This window comes from Saccoglossus kowalevskii, chromosome 3 (genome assembly GCF_978046115.1).
Source record: "Saccoglossus kowalevskii chromosome 3, keSacKowa6.1, whole genome shotgun sequence".
NCBI classification, from domain to species: Eukaryota; Metazoa; Hemichordata; class Enteropneusta; family Harrimaniidae; genus Saccoglossus; species Saccoglossus kowalevskii.
The window spans coordinates 23,720,166-23,741,822 of NC_140643.1; the positions used below are offsets into that span (position 1 = coordinate 23,720,166).

Here is a 21,657-nt window from a genome sequence, read left to right on the forward strand (position 1 = left end):
ATGGGTAAACCTACTTTTTACTTTTGTGACAGTCATAATCACACTTTGAAAACAAATATTTTCCCACAAATATTGTTTATCCTACTAAAATCGCATAGCACTACATCCAGAATTATCTGATTCATACCATTGGACATTGATTTCTCTAAAACTTGTTATTGATTGTTTTTACTCTATAATATTCCTTAGGAGTCTGCTGTGTTTGTTTTTCTAAAGTACGTTTTGCAATGTGTGATCAGAATGTCAAATTTACCTCAAACTCTGGTGAAAGACAATTTATATAATTGTTACAAAAAGCTTTCAAACTTTGACTAATGTAATCTCTGATGTAAGTCTTCCCTCTCATCACCTGGCAGCTAATATGCAATTTTCTTTGTTTCATCCATTTGAGGACAGTCAGGTGTTGTTTTCTTTAGTTACCTAAGAATTATATAGTATGATTATGAACTAAGTTTGATGTACAGTTGATAAAAAACACTCTTACTCTAGAAAAACTATTCAGCAATTTAGAGAAAAAAAGAAAGGAAAAACATTTTGAACAAAATATGTACAATTTCAGAATGCACAAAGCCTATTCACAGATGCCTGTGAACGAGTGACATTTAGCAAATTTATACCTCAGTCTCTGTGCTTATACCGACCAAATATATGTACAAACCACGTAGGATTGTGGGTATTCACAGGCAATGACGACATGCAACAGAATCTGAGTGACAGGGTTAAATGAAATAAAATCTCAACTAGAGGTGCAACTTTTCACACACAATAGCATACAGCAGTGTATTGAAAGAAGGGATGCATGGCAAAATTCAATTAGTTGACGGCTACACCACAGTCAATAGTACCCAGATGGGTACACTGCATAATTAAAAATGATAGCGATATCACAACTACTCGAACTCAATATAAGAAATGTACCCTAATGAGTTTACACTACAAGCACTACAATAGATATATAGCACAGGTAATAATACTAATGTCACTTTCTGCACAGAAATTGATAACATCATAGCATACAGTACAGTTCTCGCGAAAGCTTTTGTGGCATCATTGTCGTCTACGCATGGCTTCATTGTCGCCTCAGCATTGCATCATTGTGGCATAAGCTTCGCGTCATTGAAAATTGAAGTTGTGTTTGCCTCGCTTATATTGTGGCATCATTATCAGCTTCGCAGTCTCATGGCATCAACATGGCATCAGCTTCAAAGTATTGTGACATGAGTATGACGTCATTATTTTCACACGGAAAGGCAGTAGAGAAAAACACATGTACAGAAGTTCGATATGTAATCGATTTGAAATTCAAGGCGGTAAGGGGAATAAAATAATATGTCCAAGAGTAAAATGACATTTTAAAAAGATATCTTGTTTAATTATTTAATGTTGCGAGTATTGAGTACCAAAAACTTTGTGAAGTACATTGCAATCTGCAAGGTGACGAGTGTCATATTGACTGCAAGGAAAATTGTGATAAATTTAAATCACACGATGCAATCGTCGCTCAAATACAACACAATTTGCTATACGAAATGAAACTGTTCTTGTTATAAAATTACCTTATTTTCGTTCATTTTATTTGCTTGTAAGAGAACAGATTCAGATTCCTCATTTCGGTGGTATTTTTCTGTGTTTCGTTTAGTTTTAGCCGAGTCCGATCCCATGCCCGGACTACTAATACGCCGCCTGGTGCGTCGGCGTTGTCGCCTGCCATCTTGATACAAAGTTTCAAAACAAGTGCGTACATTTCCAACTATGATTGGATGGTTGTGGTGGCGTCGGTCTGGTAAAATTTTACATCCAATTTTCAAAATTAAGTCACGATCAGTGACCTGAGCTCGATCTATACGTACTTTAAAAGTATTCTCACAAAAAAATTTTCGAATAAAAACAAGCCACATGCCCTGTAAAAAACTGAATAGCACTTGACATGCAGAAATAATTTATTGAGCTTCAGAAAAAAACGTGTCCATTTAGTTGTAGCCGTAAATATTTGGTGACCAGTCGATGAACAATTTGAAACTCGCGATACACACGGAAGTCCTTCGATACTGAATATCATCGACCCCAATCTGGTTTACCTTATGTCCCAACTTGCAAAACTGATTTGTATCTCAACCCAGTTTTTTTTTTTCTTTTTTTGAACTGAGGTCAAATCCCAGCCGTTTGTCAAAATATACCGATGTTTTTCAGTGAATAATTGTGAAGCCTGTCACAGCACAAAAAAACTATGTGAATCGACACCGGAGATTGGATGGTACGACGACCCTTAAATTAGCGTCAAATATGCATTGTTACAACATCATTGATTGGCTGAGAGTCACCTGATCGGAGCACGACCTGGGTCACAGAACCGTATTTGTTCGTATTATCAATGGGACTTTGCGAGAGAACCACACCCACATTTTCAACCATATTTAGTGCGGAAGTTGCCAATAAATGTTGAAAAACTTGTGAATTTTATGGATTTGAATAAAATAAAGCTAGCAATTGGTAGACTGGTTAATAATATATCCCCCGATGCTCTTCGAATTTTTTTATTTTATTTCAAGGTGAGAAATGGATAATTGAAGTTCCATCGATTTCAAGGCGACTGTTTCACCGTGACAACTCTACGATGTGTTTCGCGAGATAAAACAAATATATAGTAAATAGTATTTGTTTAATTATTTGGTTTGACAGCCCGCAAATTACGGGACATGATCCCCATGAATTACCATAAATAAATGCTGATTGTGTTGGGCGACGGACGTCTGATGTCGGGACCGTTTGGAGAAACCAACAGGGATCGATATTCGAAACAAATTATTGGGACACAGTCGATAGTCATTTCAAACAAATGAAATTATTAACGAAAGACATGATTTTTCCAGATATTTACGAACATACTGTCATACCAAATATATGCAAAATTGACAAATACATAAAGAGATATTAGGTTATATTTTAGCTTTAGAAATATTTTCTTTCACTCAGTCCATGCGTGGGACTTCTATTTAGCTTCATGGTCCTTCGGCTTGTCTTCTCCTTGGGGGAAATAACAATAATTATACAAATAATGAGGCCACAATGAAGCGAAGCGATAATCGTCTAACTTTTTAATGTCGCGACATTGATGCAATGCTGAAGCCATAACAATGCCATAATGATGCGATGCTGAAGCGAAGCTGAAGTGAAGCCCTAGCTTTTGCGAGAACTGTACTGTATGCTTAACTACAGCTACAACAACAATTGGAAAACAATCAGAAACGGCTGTGAAAAAAATAAATTGCACAAATTCAGCCATAACAACCCCACAAGCTCACTAATGAAGTGAAGTTAAGCTTAACGATGTTGCAATAGATATCCAAAAGATGACACTATACCTGTAGGCTAAGTGCACATAGATTGACTATGTTTCAACTGGTATTGGCAAATTTGCCACACCTCAAATAAAACTTCTGATAAGTCTACACGTAATGAATAAAAAAAAAAAATTCATTATACATGTAACATGGAAGCAAGCCACACATAGAAGTTGCCAATGGTCCACTCTTTCTGACCGCATTACACATACATTATGGACAAGATCATTTATATAAATAGGGTTGTTGCTATATGACAAAAGGGAGCATTTTAACAAAAAATATAATATTGCACGCTGGTAGCTGCTACCCAAATTTGCATATATTACTAAAATTGCACCCCTGTTTATCCAAACATAGCAGATGATATGCATGTTCTACACATGACATCAACCGTTTCTTTGACATGCCTTGACCAATTTCATTCAAACTTAGCATTGACATCAGTCATGGTGGATTACTGATGCTTGTCATTTTTTTTCGTGATTTGATTCAAAATGGCTGACTGGTGGCCATTTTTTTTTTTTTACGAGTGTACTGCTTATTTCACAGAGAAGGTTGTACAGTTTTGGGTTAAATTTTGTACAAAAACAAGATATATAGAGTTAAATGTTATCAGTTATTTTTTGTTTTCATCAAAATTTAACTGAAAAGCACATTTTTGACAAAAACGAATAAAATCATAAAATTCAAACATGTCATCAACCGTTTCTTAGACATGCCTTCACCGATTTCATTTTTTTTTTTGTATTTATAAACTTTTATTGGAGTTTGCACTGGCAGGAGTTTAGGGTCAAAGTTACAATTCAATAAAACTGAGAGTCCACCAATTGGTTTAAATTTGTCTAAAATGATTGTTTTCCATGGATGTGACACTTTATTGTCACTCAGTCGTCTCAACCAGTTAATTGTTTGGGCTGCATAAAAGGCATAGATGTCTGGCATTGAAAAACCACCTTTGTCTATGTCACCTATAACTGTATTCCTTGCAATCTTATCTGGGCCCCTCCACAGAAATTTAAATAACATTGTGTTCATTTTTTTTAGACATTTGGTTGGGATGTCCACTAGGTTAATAATGTATTGAAGTCTTGAAATTGTCATAGTTTTAATAATTTGGATCTTACCCAAGAGTGTAAGGTTCTAGATTTCCAGAAATTGAGTGTTTTCTTCAAATTTTCCGTTATATTCGCCAGATTTAATTTCAATGAAGCACCTGAGTTGTATGAGAAGAACACACCAACAATTTTAATTATGTCATTTGGCCATACAATACCCAACGGTTTAGATTTGTTATGCTTACATTTACCTAACCACATGCCTTCACTTTTTTCTGTATTAATTTTAAGACCTGAAATTTGAGTGAACTTATTAATAGATTTGAAAAGATGTTGTGCAGCAAATGCCGTATATTTCACTTCAATGTCGCCAATTTTAATCCCTTTTACATTGTCATTGGAGCGCAGCGAGACAAGTAGAATTTCTAGAGCTAGGATGAACAACATTGGTGAAACACAGTCACCCTGCCTTACCCCCCGATTCAAAGCGAAATACCCAGTGCTGAAGCCCTTGTTCATAACACAGCTAGTAATGTTTGTATAGAGTGTTTTGATCTAGTTTATAAAATTTACCCCAAAGTTAAATGCCTCCAGTGCCTTGAATAAGAAATTCCACTCCAATGAGTAAAAGGCCTTTTCAAAGTCAATCGTCAGTAAAATGCCGGGCAAATTTAGTTTGTCTGTGGATTCCATCACACATTCTATCAATCTCACTACGTCTCCAATGTTCCTATTTTTCACAAAGGTAGACTGGCTCTCGTTAATAATAGATGGTAACACCCTTTCCATACGCTTGGCAAGACATTTTGTCCCAATTTTATAGTCAATATTGAGTAAAAATATTTGCCTCCAGTTTTTAATAAATCTTCTATCTTTGCCTTTTTTCTCTAACAGGATTATTATCCCTTGTCTCTGTGATGTTGAAAATTCGCCCTTCTCAAAAGCATAGTTTATAGAGTACTTGGGTACCGACAATTGGCCAAAACAATTTGTAAAAATCAGCTGATATGCCATCATTGCCTGGGGTTTTGTTTGACGGAAGTGATTTTAGAGCGTTATACGCCTCCTCCAGTGTAATAAGTCCATCACAGGTTTTGCTTTGCTCTCTTGTCAACTTTGTAATATTTGGATTGTTAAACATCAAATTTTCCACATTCATCGATTTCATTTAATCTTGGCAGTGTGACATCAGTCATAGTGGGTTACTGATGTGGTCTGTGGTTTTACCAACATAGGACAACATAGCCTTCATAGACAACTTCAATAATCAATACATTTTCTCTGTTGATAGTATGATTTTGGCTCGTGCCTTGAATTTAGGCAGTTGATTTTGGCATGTTTTTTTTTTTTTCGTTTTCTTTTTTAGTTAATGATTTATCTTTATCTTATGTGTAGTATAAATATTAAACAAGCAGCCTGTCGGCTGAGATAGCTCCGCTGTTAGCAATGCACATTTCAATAAAAAAACAAGATATCATTAGAAAATGAACAATATATATACTGTAGTATCAAAGCAATTGGACTTGCGGTTTTTAACAAGAAGTCAAAATATAACTTTTTACCGAAAATGACAAAAAATATTCACTATAAATTAGAGAATTGATGATATCATCATGAAATGAACAAATCTGAGAGAGGTCCACATGTCAATGCAATTGGATTTGCGTTTTTTAACATGAAGTCAATAATATCACTTTTTACCAAAAATGACAAAAATATTCACCAAAATTAGAGAATTGAAGTTATCATCATGAAATGAACAAATCTGAGAGGTCTAACCAAGGTACATATACACCAAGTATCAAAGCATTCAGACTTGTAGTTTTCAAGAAGTTGAAAAATTTAATTTGGTTGTTGTCGTTTTATTTGCATTTATGTATTTTCTATGATTATTTATGATAGATGTAATAATTTTTGGAAATGTATTCAAGTATACGTAAGATACCAGTATTATTGAAATCACCGTTATAATAAACTGTTCATCAGTGCATCTACGCTTGTACATTGTTAATATTCATATATGGACGACTGTCATTTTCAAATCAAGTACCAGACAGGAATATATAACAATTTATACTGTGGAATACTTTATCTTTGCTGGAATTAGTTTTCGCTGAAAAGCCTTTTTGGAAATTTTTTATGGAATTTATTTTCACTGATTTTTGATGAGTTTAATTTGAAATATAGGAAAAAAAGTGTATTCGCTGGATTTTATTTTCACTGAATCATCCTTTCAGCGAAAATAGCGAAAATAAATTCCAAGCGTAAATAAAGTATTCTACAGTATAACAAATAATATATAACAAAAGAATACTCAAATATGAAAGATCTACCAACAATTCTGAGTAAAATGACTTCCTTATTGATGCTAAATTTTATGCTTGGTGTAGCAGACTTTTTCATTGAAATCCTGCCCAAGTGAAATAAACATCTGGCGGAAACTATCCATCTTAACAAAAAAAAAACAGACCTTCTCTGTTTACTTATTATTATCTTTTAATAATCATTAATCATTTTCTAAAACATTCTTCTATTTCTAAAGTAATGTACATTTATCTTGTTCACATCTGTTTTTTGTTTCTCTTTGGGCTATGTAAGAGAGAAACAGATGTGAACATATAACACCACCATAAACAGGTTTAAATATGGCAAAGTTTAAACCCCCATTGGAAGGAGGTATTAGAACTGGCATATCTATTACGCAATACTCGTGCTGACTTGAAAAAAGTATGATCACGTTATACTGACATAAAGGGGCTTAAATATGGTGGATTTTAAGCTTCTCTAGAAGGAGGCAGCACCAGCGACCATTCACAGCAGGCAGGGTTTTAGCCAGCCACCTTTTTGCTTGTTATTTTTAGACAGGCACTCCATATTTTAGACAGGTACAAAATGTCATTTGAAAGGCAAAATCTTAACAAGTTTTCTATAAATTACAAAATAATCAACCAAAACTAGACAATAAGTCTATGGCTGCAGACCAGCAATGCTATTTTTTATTTTGATAAAGTTTTCAGACAGGCACTTTGTATTTTCTGGCTATAACCCTGGCAGCAGGTGTTTGTGTGTTGGTGTCCTAAACTACATTTGAGTACCATAGTCAACTGTATTTACATTTATCTCATTTCAAAAGATATGTATCTGCATTTGTGTCATTTTCAGACAGTTAATATTGTTATATTTAACTGTATACGTTGTCAAACTTGAAATGTGATGCATGGGTCCACCAAGTTTACAAGTATGTATATTACTATGAATTTATACCCAGAAATTATTGAATGATAAAGTTCACAAAGGATAGAAACGTTTGGTCAACAGATAAATTGCATATCTACTAGTCAGCACCATTGTACGCATTATCTAGTGCCTGCCATATTTATGCCTCTTGTAAGAAATGCTGGTGTGAATGCTAGACTACAGGATTCTTATTTTTTCAAATACAGAGCAGAGGATGTCGTCACTGCAATGTTTATAATTTATACATCGATTGCACTCAGTAATTATAACTAAACGAGCATTTGGGAAATTATATCAATATGTCACACATAAACTCAACATTATTAATGAAACCCTTCAGGCATAGTGACATAATCACATTTCATTTCTTACATACAACAACATGACTTGCTGTTTTGTTATTCAAACATATACACCATTGAAACGTAGACAATCTGATTAAAATCTGATGTATGCCATTTAATTTATATATATTTTGTTTTATTTTTGACTCCCGTGTGCGAAGCACAAAAGGAAGTCTTTGCAGTTACCCTGTCTGTATGTCTGTATGTATGTATGTCTGTATGTCTGTATGTATGTATGTATGTATGTCACTTTTTTTGTTCCAACGTTATCTCGAGAACCACTAATCAAATTTTGGTGAAACTTGGTACATAGATGCTCTGGAATAATGCGCAGAGTTGATTAGGTTTTGGTAGTATTAATTACCTAATTTGCATGATAATTAGCTGATTTTTAGCTGTTCCATGACTGTTCCATTGATATCTGAAGAACCACTCATTGGATTTTGATGAAACTTGGCACATGGATGCTCTTAACTAGTGCGCAGATTTGATTAGTTTTGGGTAAAAATCTATGAATATTAATTACCTAATTTGCATGATAATAACTGATTTAAGGCTGTTCCATGACTGTTCCACTGATATTTGAAGAACCACTCATTGGATTTTGATGAAACTTGGCACATGGATGCTCTGAGCTAATGCGCAGATTTGATTAGTTTTTTGGGTAAAAATCTATGAATATTAATTACCTAATTTGCATGATAATTAACTGATTTTAAGCTGTTCTATGACTGTTCCACTGATATTTGAAGAACCACTCATTGGATTTTGATGCTTGGCACATGGATGCTTTTGGGGTAATATCAGTACATATTAATTACCTAATTTGCATAATTAATTAATTTTCAGCTTTTGATATTTCGAGTAGTAATGATCACGTTTCAATGAAACTTGGGACATAGTTACTTTAGGACTGTGCAGAGACCTAATTAGTTTTTGGGTAAATATTTGTGCATATAAATCACCTTATTAGCATAATTAGTTAATTTTCAGCTTTTCACCTGATATCTCAAGTACTAATCATCACATTTCAATGAGACTTGCGACATCGATCTTCTAGGACTATGCAGAGCCCTGATTAATTTTTGGCATAAATAATTGTGCATATTAATTACCTAATTTGCATAATTAGTTAATTTTTTGCTGTTGTATAGCTGTTGCACTGATGTCTAAAAAACCACTCATTGGATTTTAATGAAACTTTTAAAGAGTACCCATCACATTTCAATGAACCTAGGACTATACACCATATTAGTTTTTGGTAAATATTTATGCTTCTTAATTACCTAATTAACATAATTAATTAATACTGATATCTCAAGTATTGATCATCACATTTGAATAAAACTTGGTACATAATGCTCTAGGACAATAGACAGCCTGATTAATTTTGGGTTAAAATCTGTTCATATTAATTCTCTAATTAGCATAATAATTAATAATTTGTTTGATTCTAATCACATTTCAATGAAACTTGGTACATTGTGCAGACCTTATTAGTTTTACACTTGAATCTGTTCATATTAGTTACCTTATTTGCATAATTAGTTTTCTGCATTTCCATCAATATCTCAAGTTCAATTAATTTTGAATTAGAGTTCTTTCTAAACTTTCTTTGATTATTAGATATTTTTGACTCCCGTGTGCGAAGCACAAAAAGGGAGTCTTTGCAGTTAGTGTGTCTGTGTGAGTGTCTGTTCCACTGATATCTCAAGAACCATACATTGATTTTTGATGAAACTTGCTGCATAGATGCTCTGGGCCAATGCGCAGATTTGATTAGGTTTTGGTAAAAATCCTTGTATATTAATTATCTAATTTGCATGATAATTAGCTGATTTTTTGCTGTTCCATAATTGTTCCACTGATATCTAAAGAACCACTCATTGGATTTTGATGAAACTTGACAAATAGATGATAGTTTTGGGTAAAAATCTGTGCAATATTAATTACCTAATTTGCATAATGATTAATCAATTTTTGGCTTTTCCACTGATATCTCAAGTACTAATCATCACATTCCAATGAAACTTGGTACATAGATGTCATAGGACACTGCACAGACCTGATAGTTTTAGTGTAATATCAGTACATATTAATTACCTAATTTGCATAATTAATTAATTTTCAGCTTTTGATATTTCAAGTAGTAATCATCACATTTCAATGAAACTTGGTACATAGATGTCATGACACTTAAACACTGTGCAGAGACCTGATTAGTTTTGGGGTAAATATTTGTGCATATTAATCACCTTATTAGCATAATTAGTTATTTTCAGCTTTTTGCCTGATAACTCAAGTACTGATCATCATATTTCAATGAGACTTGCTACATAGATCCTCTAGGACTATGCAGAGACCTGATTAGTTTTAGGGTAAATAGTTGTGGATATTAATTACCTAATTTGCATAATTAGTTAATTTTTTCCATGAATGTTCCACTGATATATAAAGAACCACTAATTGGATTTTATTGAAACTTTTATAGAGTATTCATCATCACATTTCAATGAACCTAGGACTATGCAGAGACCCAATTAGTTTTTGGTAAATATTTATGCTTATTAATCACCTAATTAAAATAATTAATTAACACTGATATCTCAACTACTGATAATTTGAATAAAATTTGGTACATAAATGCTCTAGAACAATAGACAGGCCCGATTAATTTTGGGTTGAAATTTGTTCATATTAATTCTCTAATAATTCATAGTTTTTTTGTTCTAATCACATTTCAATGAAACTTGGTACATAGATATTACATTACGCAGGCTTTATTAGTTTTATACTCAATCACTCAATCTGTTCATATCATTACCTATTCCAACAATATCTCAAGTACAAGTAATTTTTAATTAATTTTTAATGTGTCTTCAATACTCTCAGCACACGTGAGTTCTTTCTAAGCTTTCTTTGATTATTATTATGTTATCTTAATTTGTATTTCTTGTATTTGTAATTATTGCTAGATATTGCCTTGTGGGTTTCCCTCTTAAAAACTCCAGCAAATAAATAATAAATACAAATGAAATAAAATAAAATAAAAAAAAAGTGTATGATAAAAATATTAAAAACATATTTAAAAAAAAGCTCAAACTGGGATCTTGTTTTAATCACATTAGAATGTAGGCTACCCTTTTTATCAGATGTCCAACATTGTAGACGAGACAACAGTATGTGTAGCTGTGGCTAGCAAGTTCTACTTTATGCCCATTTGCGAGACTTTTTTCTGTGAAAATTTCCAAATCTCGCAGAAAAGCGAAAAAGGACAAAAATTGACGCAAGTAGAGCTATGGATCTACAGCTTCAGCATGTGCCAATTTTGTAATACCTTGGAGGTCTCTCTGTACCTCCATGGTAAGACTTATACATGTATTACTGTTCGCCCATAAACATTGCCAGCATCTATCACAAGTTCATGCAGTGCTTCACAGTTTTATTGGGCCCCTCCCTAAGAAGACACTTCCTGTTCCAGCTCCTCTCAGACTACCGTACTAAGGTTAATAATGATAACCGCATCAAAGCAAATGAGAAAAACTACCTGAGAACTTATTGGCTAATCAAATCTGTCAGACACAAAATGGCCGACTGGTGGTCATGTTGTTCATATTCAAACTCTATGAATTATTCAAACAAAAACTCACAGGGTTGTAATGCAATTGCTTGTTTATTGTAATTGTAGTCAAGTATTGAGGCAGTTTTGATATGAACACATTAACTACCAAGTAAAATTATTCTGTTCAGTTTATCTTGTTTCAAGATTGTTTTTTTAAATTTCTCATATTTGTATCATTACACGTACAGTACATGGGATTGTGTTCTTGCCATTATACTTTGCATAGGCTTTTGATTAATGATTTTCCCTCCAGTCTTTCTTTCTTGTATTTTCTCAGTTCTTCATTTTTTCTTGGAATTTATTTTTGCTGAAGTTAATCAGCATAAAATAGAATCCAGTCGAAGTATTTTTTTTCTTAAATGTTATATTCAACTATCAAAAATTAGTGAAAATAAACTTCATACAAAACTGCCAATATCAGTATGAATTAATTCCAGCTAAAATAGTGTTTACAGCAGTAAGTATAAACACTGCCCTCACTGGCGAAAAACTCACAGGTTTCAAGTCTTGTTCAAGGATTTGTTTTTATTACTATTTGAAAGGAGTATTTCATGGCTATCTGCGGCTGAGAAAACAGAAAGAAGCCCTACATTGAAAAAAGAAATCATTTGTTGTGGTTAGTTGACCCGTACATGCATTCACTCAGGTTTGAACTTTTGTAGTTATTAGATTTGCCAGGACAGTGTTTTTAAGTTATTACAGCTAATATACTTACACAAATTGTAAAGCTTACATCTTGAAATTTCCTTTGCCGGATATAACAATGGTGTGCAGACAGCTGCTCACTCTGTGGCCATAGTAAACGTGCCCATCATCTCAAACCCTGCTACCCCCGTTATGCAAATGGTTCAGTCACAGCCTTACTGCTTTTGTTATTGAAATATCCACGTCATAGTGTATTCGGATTTCCCTTTTCTGTGCCCCATTTTCCCCCAGTTCAGGTTATTTTATGCTACACCATATTGTATATGAGTGCGTCTAATAACCTTTAACAATTCGCGTAGCTCTCATCCTTCCAAGAGGTGATTTCTAGACTGTACAATTTGGAAAGCTGTTATTCACACTGGCGGTTGAAGAGACATTTCTATCATCATGATTAATGGTAAAATCTATTTTTTAATTGTTCTTTATATTTTTTTTAATGAACCCATTCTTGTAATTTCAGTAAATATTTAGTATCATCGTATTTTTTGTTCGTAAGCTGTCATTGTTTGCAGTATGGTAGTCATTATATAACAATACCATTTTGTGTGCTAGCTGCCTCTCTGATATCATCACCATCATCATAATATGTATATTTATTTAATGCTTGTTTTAATAATATCCACATCACCATGTATACATGGTATTGTGTTATTGATTTGATAAGAAGTCATAATTACACATTCCCTTATTATCGCCACTTCATTTTTTTGTGAGGTGAACGAAAATATTTCCAATTGCCTTCATTTAAACCATGAAGCTGAGAATATCCTAATTCCTAATTGAGCACCATTGCTGATCTTAACGCCTGTTTCAGTGCTTTTAGATGTACAGATATTGCTATATTTAATTTATTTAACAGTCTCAGAATTGACATGATTTTACCTGCTTCCTTAATATCCAATAACGACTGAGATAAATTGTTATCTCTTGTAGTCTGTTAGACGTTCATCATCTTTCAAGCATATTATGTACACACTCTGACTCTTTGAAGACACTGTGTGCTTTTTCATCAGCAAGAATCAATTAAAAAGAAAAAAAAATCCTTAACTCTCTGAGTTGTGCCTGTGTTTTCACTATTATTGAAATGACATAACAATTTGATACACAATAACAAATACAGAAGTAGGGGTTGATAATACTTCCAAATGTTACTGATTACAGTTGGCCTTTGTGTAGTTAGACTAAGAGGTCATGTGATATTTACTGTGAACGTATATAAATGTCAAGTTTAACGTTACAATGAACATAAAATTATTTGGAGAAATTCTTTGAATAAATGTCATGTATTTATTACCTACATGCACTATGATCTAAAGGTTTCTCTCTATAATATTTAGTTTGTATTATGCATATGCTCTTTTCATGTATCCGGTAGTAGGAGATTCATTTTCATTCACATGATCTCGTTAAATATCATCAGGTGCCAAAAGCTATTAGAAAAGCTATTAGTATACTACCTGTGGAAGGTAGTATTAATTTATTTTGTTACAGGTAACCTCGGTGACCTTTATTTGTATGAAGCTGAAAAAATTAAAAATGATGAAAAATGATGAATTTTCATGATTTTTGTGAATTGTTTCTCTTATGAGGAATGATGTTCATTTTGAAACTCAATCGTATAAAACTAAGTGAAAACTTCAGTTTGAAGGATTTCGCTATTGTTTCTCAAATGGGTCAATAATTACTAAATTTGACATTTATAAAAAGTTAATGTGGGTCTTAAGGAGAATAATACAATGTGATTTATTGTGAAATAAAAAATGTTTTTGGCAGCCAACATTCGTTTGATGAAATAATAAAAAATGCTGGTGCATATGTGCATTCAGATTATCTGTGTGCGTGGGTTATATTTGGAATACACGTCTCTTTAATAAAGTGGATGTACACAATTGCAAAAAATATTGTCATGTATGTAGCATAGCATTCTATAGTAGCATAATTTTTTTTATAATTATTGAATTAAGAACATGGGTATAATGACCTTTGTGCTTGCAGTAAATACAGTATGCGTAACCAGTTTACTGCAGTGAAAAGCTGATTCTTACAATATGCCACAAAAATATTGTGCATCAGCAAAACAACATTTTACAAAAAAATTTTATACGAAATTGGTCACATGTTGATGCATTTGTGGAAAATTTAATGGTGAAGGATTGCAAATGTTAACGTCTCCCCATGACCTATATGTGAACCTGATTGGTCTAAGTTGTAGATTATCATCTATCGAGGTACATGGACATGTACGTTTATGCAAATTTTAACGTCTCCCCATAACCTATATGTGAACCTGATTGGTCTAAGTTGTAGATTATCACCTATTGAGGTACACAGACATGTACGTTTATGCAAATTTCAACGTCTCCCCATGACCTATATGTGAACCTGATTGGTCTAAGTTGTAGATTATCATCTATCGAGGTACATGGACATGTACGTTTATGCAAATTTTAACGTCTCCCCATGACCTATATGTGAACCTGATTGGTCTAAGTTGTAGATTATCACCTATCGAGGTACACAGACGTGTACGTTTATGCAAATTTTAACGTCTCCCCATAACCTATATGTGAACCTGATTGGTCTAAGTTGTAGATAATCGCATATTGTGGTACACAGACATGTATGTTTATGCAAATTTTAACGTCTGCCCATGACCTATATGTGAACCTGATTGGTCTAAGTTGTAGATTATCACATATTGTGGTACACAGACATGTACGTTTATGCAAATTTTAACGTCTCCCCATGACCTATATGTGAACCTGATTGGTCTAAGTTGTAGATAATTGCATATTGTGGTACACAGACATGTACATATATGTTTATGCAAATTTAAATGTCTCCCCATGACCTATATGTGAACCTGATTGGTCTAAGTTGTAGATTATCACCTATCGAGGTACATAGACATGTACGTTTATGCAAATTTTAACGTCTCCCCATGACCTATATGTGAACCTGATTGGTCTAAGTTATAGATTATCACCTATCGACATACATAGACATGTACATTTATGCAAAATTTAACGTCTCTTAGTTAATATCATTCTCAGACTAATAAAGAACAGTTTCCCCATCATTGGCTCTTGGCTCATTTTGCATTGAACAATATAATACTGTGTTTTCTCTATTAGAAGTGCATCTCCAATAAAAACCATGCATTGTAAAGTAGACCATTAAAAAATGTGACTTATTTTGACCATAGATGTACCTCTGTCATTTATTTACCGTAAGTACTACTAATAGAGCAAATAAATACGGTCGGTTTTTTAGGAGTTAATAATTAAATCATACTGAACATGATTGGTTTTCTTTCATGTGCATTTATAAATTGTATAGTTAGGGATGACAACAATGTTTTTTGATATGTTTTTTAATTTTAATTTTGACGTTGATTCATCCAGGGCTAATTTTAAATACATATATATGTATTCTGAAATCGTACAAATGAGCATTTTTAAAATACAGATGTAATTGTTAAAATAATTTGTCTTAAGTCATTTAAAATAAAAGTATGTCACCCTGGTTTGATCTTTAAATTTTGCAAAATTGAGTTTTCCTGTATTCCAAGAAAATTAAAATAAGGCTACACCGATTTAATTTTATGGATGACATCCGCGCGCGCATTAGTTTTCGCCTGTTCTCAAAAAAAGAAGAAAAAAAATTCTCCGACGACGAGTCTCCACAGATCGGTTTTCTGTCCGGAACTTGCCGACTCATATTGTCGCAAAACGCCGACTTATTGTAAAACTCGTTTTGGACTACCTCAAAACCAAACTCCGCACAGTTAGATGCGCGTTACGTAAAGCGCAAAGACCTATGGAAAAGAGATTGCCTCAAAACGTGCAAATTTTGCCATAAATGATCCAACATGGCGACCACACCACCAAAATATGTAAGCATACAAGTTCAGAGGTGAAACGGAGGGATTGTTGTAGACTGGTACGCAATTGACGTTGGCCAGGGAGACGTTTACACAGCTATACGAGAGGTAGTAGCGACAAGCGAGTTTCGCCCAGACAACTTTGAGAACATATTGTCCAGAGTGGCTGTCCCGCGTTTCTTCTGCAATGATGAGAGAAATGGGAGAAGAGTGGAGGTGTATGGTGGCCTAAAAGTCGGTCAGGCGACAAATCAGTTCAGTTGCTTTGTCCGCATTGAAGTCGACAAAACTGCAATGAAAGCAGCAGAAGCTCCTTGGCCGAAGTCCCCTTACGGGGTGACGTTGGTGTTTTTTTTTTTCAATTTTTTCAATATCGAGCCTCTTATAATTTGTTACATAGTTGAAGTAGTTCTAGAGCATTTGTGTCTACACTTAGTCTATCTGAAGTGTCACTTTAAAAGCTGTAATTTGAATGTCAAAGAAGTTAATTTCCAGGTTCCTGTTGACAAACTTATTGTTCATTTTTAATTAATTATTTTTTTCAATACAAGTAAGTTTTTCTTTATTATTGAGTTGATGTGTATGCCTTTGGCAAAGCTAACATCTGCCTTATCTTCTTGCCTTTTCAAAATCAAAGGTGATGATACCTGTGACAGTAATACAGTACGAAATGTGTACATCAACATGTGCCTCCTACAAATAAAGATTTGTTGTTTTTTGATACACTGTGGTTAAATTCGTAATAATAGCTCCGTAATTCTGTTGATTTAGCAGCATTTTTTTTTTTTTGGCCGATTTTTTTTTTTTCCCCGCCCTCTCGCATTAGTTTTTGGGTCTTCAGAGGATGTCATCCATAAAATTAAATCAGTGTGGCCTAAGATGAAAATTCTTTGAAATGAGGAAAAAAAAAATAGAAAAAAAAATTGACAAACTGAGTAGGTGATTACTTCTTGTGTACCAAAACTAATTGTTGCAAGTCATCATGAGCAGATGTCTTTTAATTTTCCCTACGTTTTTAAAAAAAAACAAACCATCACATCTGTTTATCAATCACGATTTGCTACTAAAATATAAATGAGTACATCATCTGTGTTTAAACACAAAGTCATTAACAAGGATATTGTCATTCAAACCAATAGCCCATCCAATTACCCATGATTGCAGGAAAACTAGTTCCTCATTATCTGCACTCCCCCATTGTTCATTGTTATAGTTTCTCAATTGATGTCACTAGTTGCTAGGGAACTATATGGAGGATAAAGGATCATTTAGATCTTGTGCAATAAAGATACGGTATAGCACACTCACACTGTGTACTGCCTGCATGCTGTATACTCTGGTGCCATATTTTACATTGATGCTATAGTCGGTGTTTTTATATTGACTGATATATAAGGCGCCCATCATGCTGTTCTCACTCAGTCTCGTATTTTGGGATTATGATTCAGGTGCAGTATCTACATCGCATCTTACAGTAGATGTACTGGGTATATCTAAAATTTGACAGTATGCTGTTAATTAACTATCGACCTGTTGCTTTTTTATCTCAAGAATAGTTAATTGACTACTACCGGTACCAGAAAGATCGGGACAAAGGAATTCATCAGCTCTTGCTGTGATTCTCTTCAATATTTATATTGTACTTTCTGATGAATACATTTTTTTATTATTTTTAGTGGCTATGTTCCTGAATACTTTAACACCTAAGTTTTATGTTGCGCTAACTGGCACGTCATCTCTAATATCAGGATTGATATTGGTAAGTAAACGGATATTTCATATTTGAGAATACAATGTTTGTAGCGCCTTTCCTACATGTTTAGCAAATATTACGTTGAGGTCACAGCTTAATCGGACTCGTCATTTGAAGCTTGTTTCTGCTTTCTCGCCTATCTTTCCAAGAGGAAATGAAATGAAATTATCTCTTCCTGTAGCAATTAACTCCTTACATATGAATTTTCACAATTTTAGATTAGCCTGTCGATATATTTCTCAAACTAGTAGTTGGCCTGATCAATTTTTTTTTGTTTTGCTTTTTTTGTCTTTCTTAAAATTTGATGTACCGTTATAATTTTTCAATTATTCGCCATTTCCGGATTATTAATATTTTAGTGAAGTGTAATGAACCTAGCTAATACTGCCAAGGAAGAGTGAATTTGGATGTGTTTTCAGTATTGATGTGCAGCTGTGTAGATAAATTGGGAGCTCAGCTGTCTTGTTCGCACTCCAGTTTATTACTACTATTCATATTGGATTCTTTCATCTGCCAATTTAGTAGTTTATAAGATTATTATGAAAAATGAGATGAAGTTATTGCAGTTAAGCATGGGGACTGCTATTCATGCCTGGCTTTTAGAAATGATACTTTCAATCACAAAGACATGTGTAATAGAAGCGAACACAAAATTATGCACTGTTTTATTTTAAGGAAATAAATTGAATTATGTGGGACTGTAAGTGATTTCAATATCAATAACTCGCCACACCTTACCTAACATTTCATAACCAATGAGAACTATTTCTAAAGATGCAATCAATTTATTATTATATAATTATCTACATTAATTTGTAAAATCTGATTTCAGTTTCATTAAAATTATTGGTGTGTTAATGTGATCTGTGTTTTTTTTAAATTACTTAGTACTCTGTTTTGTATATCTGAATATTTTATTTCCTCTGTTAGAATTGCATCTCCATGGCTGGAAATGTTTGTTTTGTGCTGTATTGGATTTTGTTGTTGTGCTTTGAACTTCCCCATTTACAAAATAAACTTGCCCAATTTATTCCATATTTCTCTAAACTTTTGATCTTGCATGTAGCGCTGAGAAATTATGTGTACTTGGTCTGAATTTAACAACGATTTTGCATTTGGTCTGACTAGTGAAATTTGTCTTGAGAAATTAAAGTAATATGTGCTTCTAATATAAACCAATGCGCAGTTGAGATTTGGTCGTTGATAGACCAAGCATAGCTGATAATCCTTGACCGTTCAATGTTCCGCTCTTGCATGCAAATTAAGAAAGTGTACCGGTAATTGGTTTCCTGTCTGGTGTTTACTGGAGTGAACGTAATTATCCATGGCATATTGAGGCTGAAATGTATCTTTCTATTACTTTTCAGATATTTGAGTGGTGGTACTTTCGTAAATATGGCACATCGTTTATTGAGCAGGTATCTTTGAATCATCTCTCTCCATGGCTAGGTGGTAATGACACTAATAGCAGTGCTAACGGGAACGCTAACAACACACCACAGCAGACTGCCCCAGGTAAAAAACAATCTTTCAAATCACCATGTTTCATTACCGTACTCGACCGCATTAGCGCCCATGCCCGGGCAAGCGCCCACCCCCACTTTTGCACAATTTTTATATTCGGGGTCACATTCGGCAAAGCGCCCACCCTTTCAAAATGCAACTAATTTAAAACTTGGTCTTGCGTAACGAATCTTGATAATCGTTTTTATATGATACAGCGTGGATATCGACCGTTGTGAACATGTTGTGAATGCGTAGAACACGGTAACCGTGCGTAAACTACGCTTCGACAATGACCTGTTAATACAAGTAAAATGCGGTAAATATTTCATGCCATATTCAGTTTACCTCTCAAAAATGGCTAGTTACTAGTTTTTTGGAAAAACTATGTCGTTTATTCGCTGAAATCAATTTCAGCAGATCGTACTTCGACATCGATAATTCACTTCCGCATTGCGTTACCGGAAAGTCTTCGGGAATTTCCGAAGAATTGCATCAGTACAACACAGCATTGTGATTGGTTAATAACCAACTTGACCCATTAGGTCAAAGGACGCCACTGCAGGTGAAATCTGCAAATGCATCATGGCGGAAAGTGATTTGTGATGAAAGTTTGCGTACGATTCAACAACTTCGTCAGTGGAGATAATATGACAACTTTGACTTCGACTGTGTTCCAACAGACTCAAATGTTTTTAATTTCGTAAATTCTGGTGGCACGTAATTATTATTGTAATAAAATGTGCATATTTTTTGTGATCATTTCTGTTTCTTCATTGTGAAAATCAATGACGACTCAACTAATTTCGTAATTTGATTTCCCTCAAAGACGTAATCTGTTACTTGATGAATCAAATTTTTCATTTGCACTCTTTTTCGAGGGGGGTGCTCGAGTAAGCGCCCACCCCTAAAAAATCATGATTTTCTGAGTTGAGGCCCCTGGGCGCTAACGCGGTCGAGTACGGTAATATCAGTGTGTGATCCACAGCTTTCTCTTTTTTTCCACACGCAAGTCATCTCTTGTGTACGTTTTAAAACCATTGTGTTGAAAACTACAAGATGTCTCATAAAATGTCACGTAATAAGTAATGTGAATTCAATATAACGAGCATATTTCCAGTTCATTTTGAGTCTGGTGTGTGTGTGTCTGCATCAATGTGAGCTGTAATAACCATGGATTAATTCATCTTCTGGTGTTTAGTGTACACAGTATGAAACTGATCTTATCCTGTCTCAGAAGTGATTCATTTATATAATATTAATTTATCCAATAAGTGTAAGGTCTTGATAAATAACAACCTCTACATAAATAATATGTATAGGTTTTTTGAGATACATGCATCCAAAATTTGGTGTTTTTTTCAGTTGTTTTTTTATTGTAAATGAAACATTACTGATGTTAATTAAGCATTGAAAATTGACAGTTAGCATGTAACCATGGAAACACAATGACTTTCACATTTTCCATGCTGATAAATGGATATGTACCCATCCTAATTTGATCAATTTTCAGGTTAAATGTATTACACATAAATGCACCTACATGTATTCATTTCGAGTGTAATTTTGATTGTAATCAGTAGACATTGTGCTCTAGAACAGGATAAGTATCATTTTTGTTTAAGTATGAACAACAAATTCTAATACGCGTACCATATTTGCTCTATTAGTAATGCATGCGTTTTAGTGTACTGTTAAATAATTTTAGCTGGAATTGTTGTTGTTGAATGTTGAATGTAAAATATAGTAAAAATGGTATATTTGCTGGATTTTATTTTCACTGAATTATTCCTTCAGCGAAAATAGCGAAAATTAATTCCAAGCAAAAATAAAGTATTCTATGTAGTAAATGACAGTATGTTTATGGTCAAAATAATAATACAGGGCACAAAATGAAACAATATTCTCAGTAGCCTGACTGGGCCATATTGGAAAGTTGGTAATCCATTATCATATTGGTGAGTAATTTTTGGCAATAAGTTGACATATTGGGTAGTCTGATGGCATATTTGGTAGTCTGATGTCAGGTTGGGTAGTCTGATGTCATATTGGGTAGTCTGTTGTCATATTGGGTAGTCTGTTGTCATATTGGGTAGTCTTTTGGCATATTTGGTAGTCTGATGGCATATTTGGTAGTCTGATGTCATATTGGGTAGTCTGTTGTCATATTGGGCAGTCTGTTGTCATATTGGGTAGTCTGATGGCATATTG

General features: G+C 33.8%; 1 protein-coding gene across 3 annotated transcripts in view; it reads left to right on the top strand.

Annotated features, from left to right (window-relative positions):
- LOC100375765 (suppressor of tumorigenicity 7 protein homolog) overlaps positions 1-21,657 on the top strand; it is a 55,899-nt gene that overhangs the window by 18,906 nt on the left and 15,336 nt on the right. For 2 of the 3 annotated variants that reach the window (XM_085496940.1, XM_085496938.1), the window contains exons 2-3: positions 17,867-17,949; positions 19,311-19,458. In XM_085496940.1, coding sequence (XP_085353066.1) covers positions 17,872-17,949; positions 19,311-19,458 — 226 coding nt within the window. In that variant the 5' untranslated portion in view covers positions 17,867-17,871. Of the gene's footprint in view, positions 1-12,552; positions 12,705-17,866; positions 17,950-19,310; positions 19,459-21,657 lie in introns of those variants that run through there. The other variant, XM_085496939.1, reaches the window with a different exon arrangement.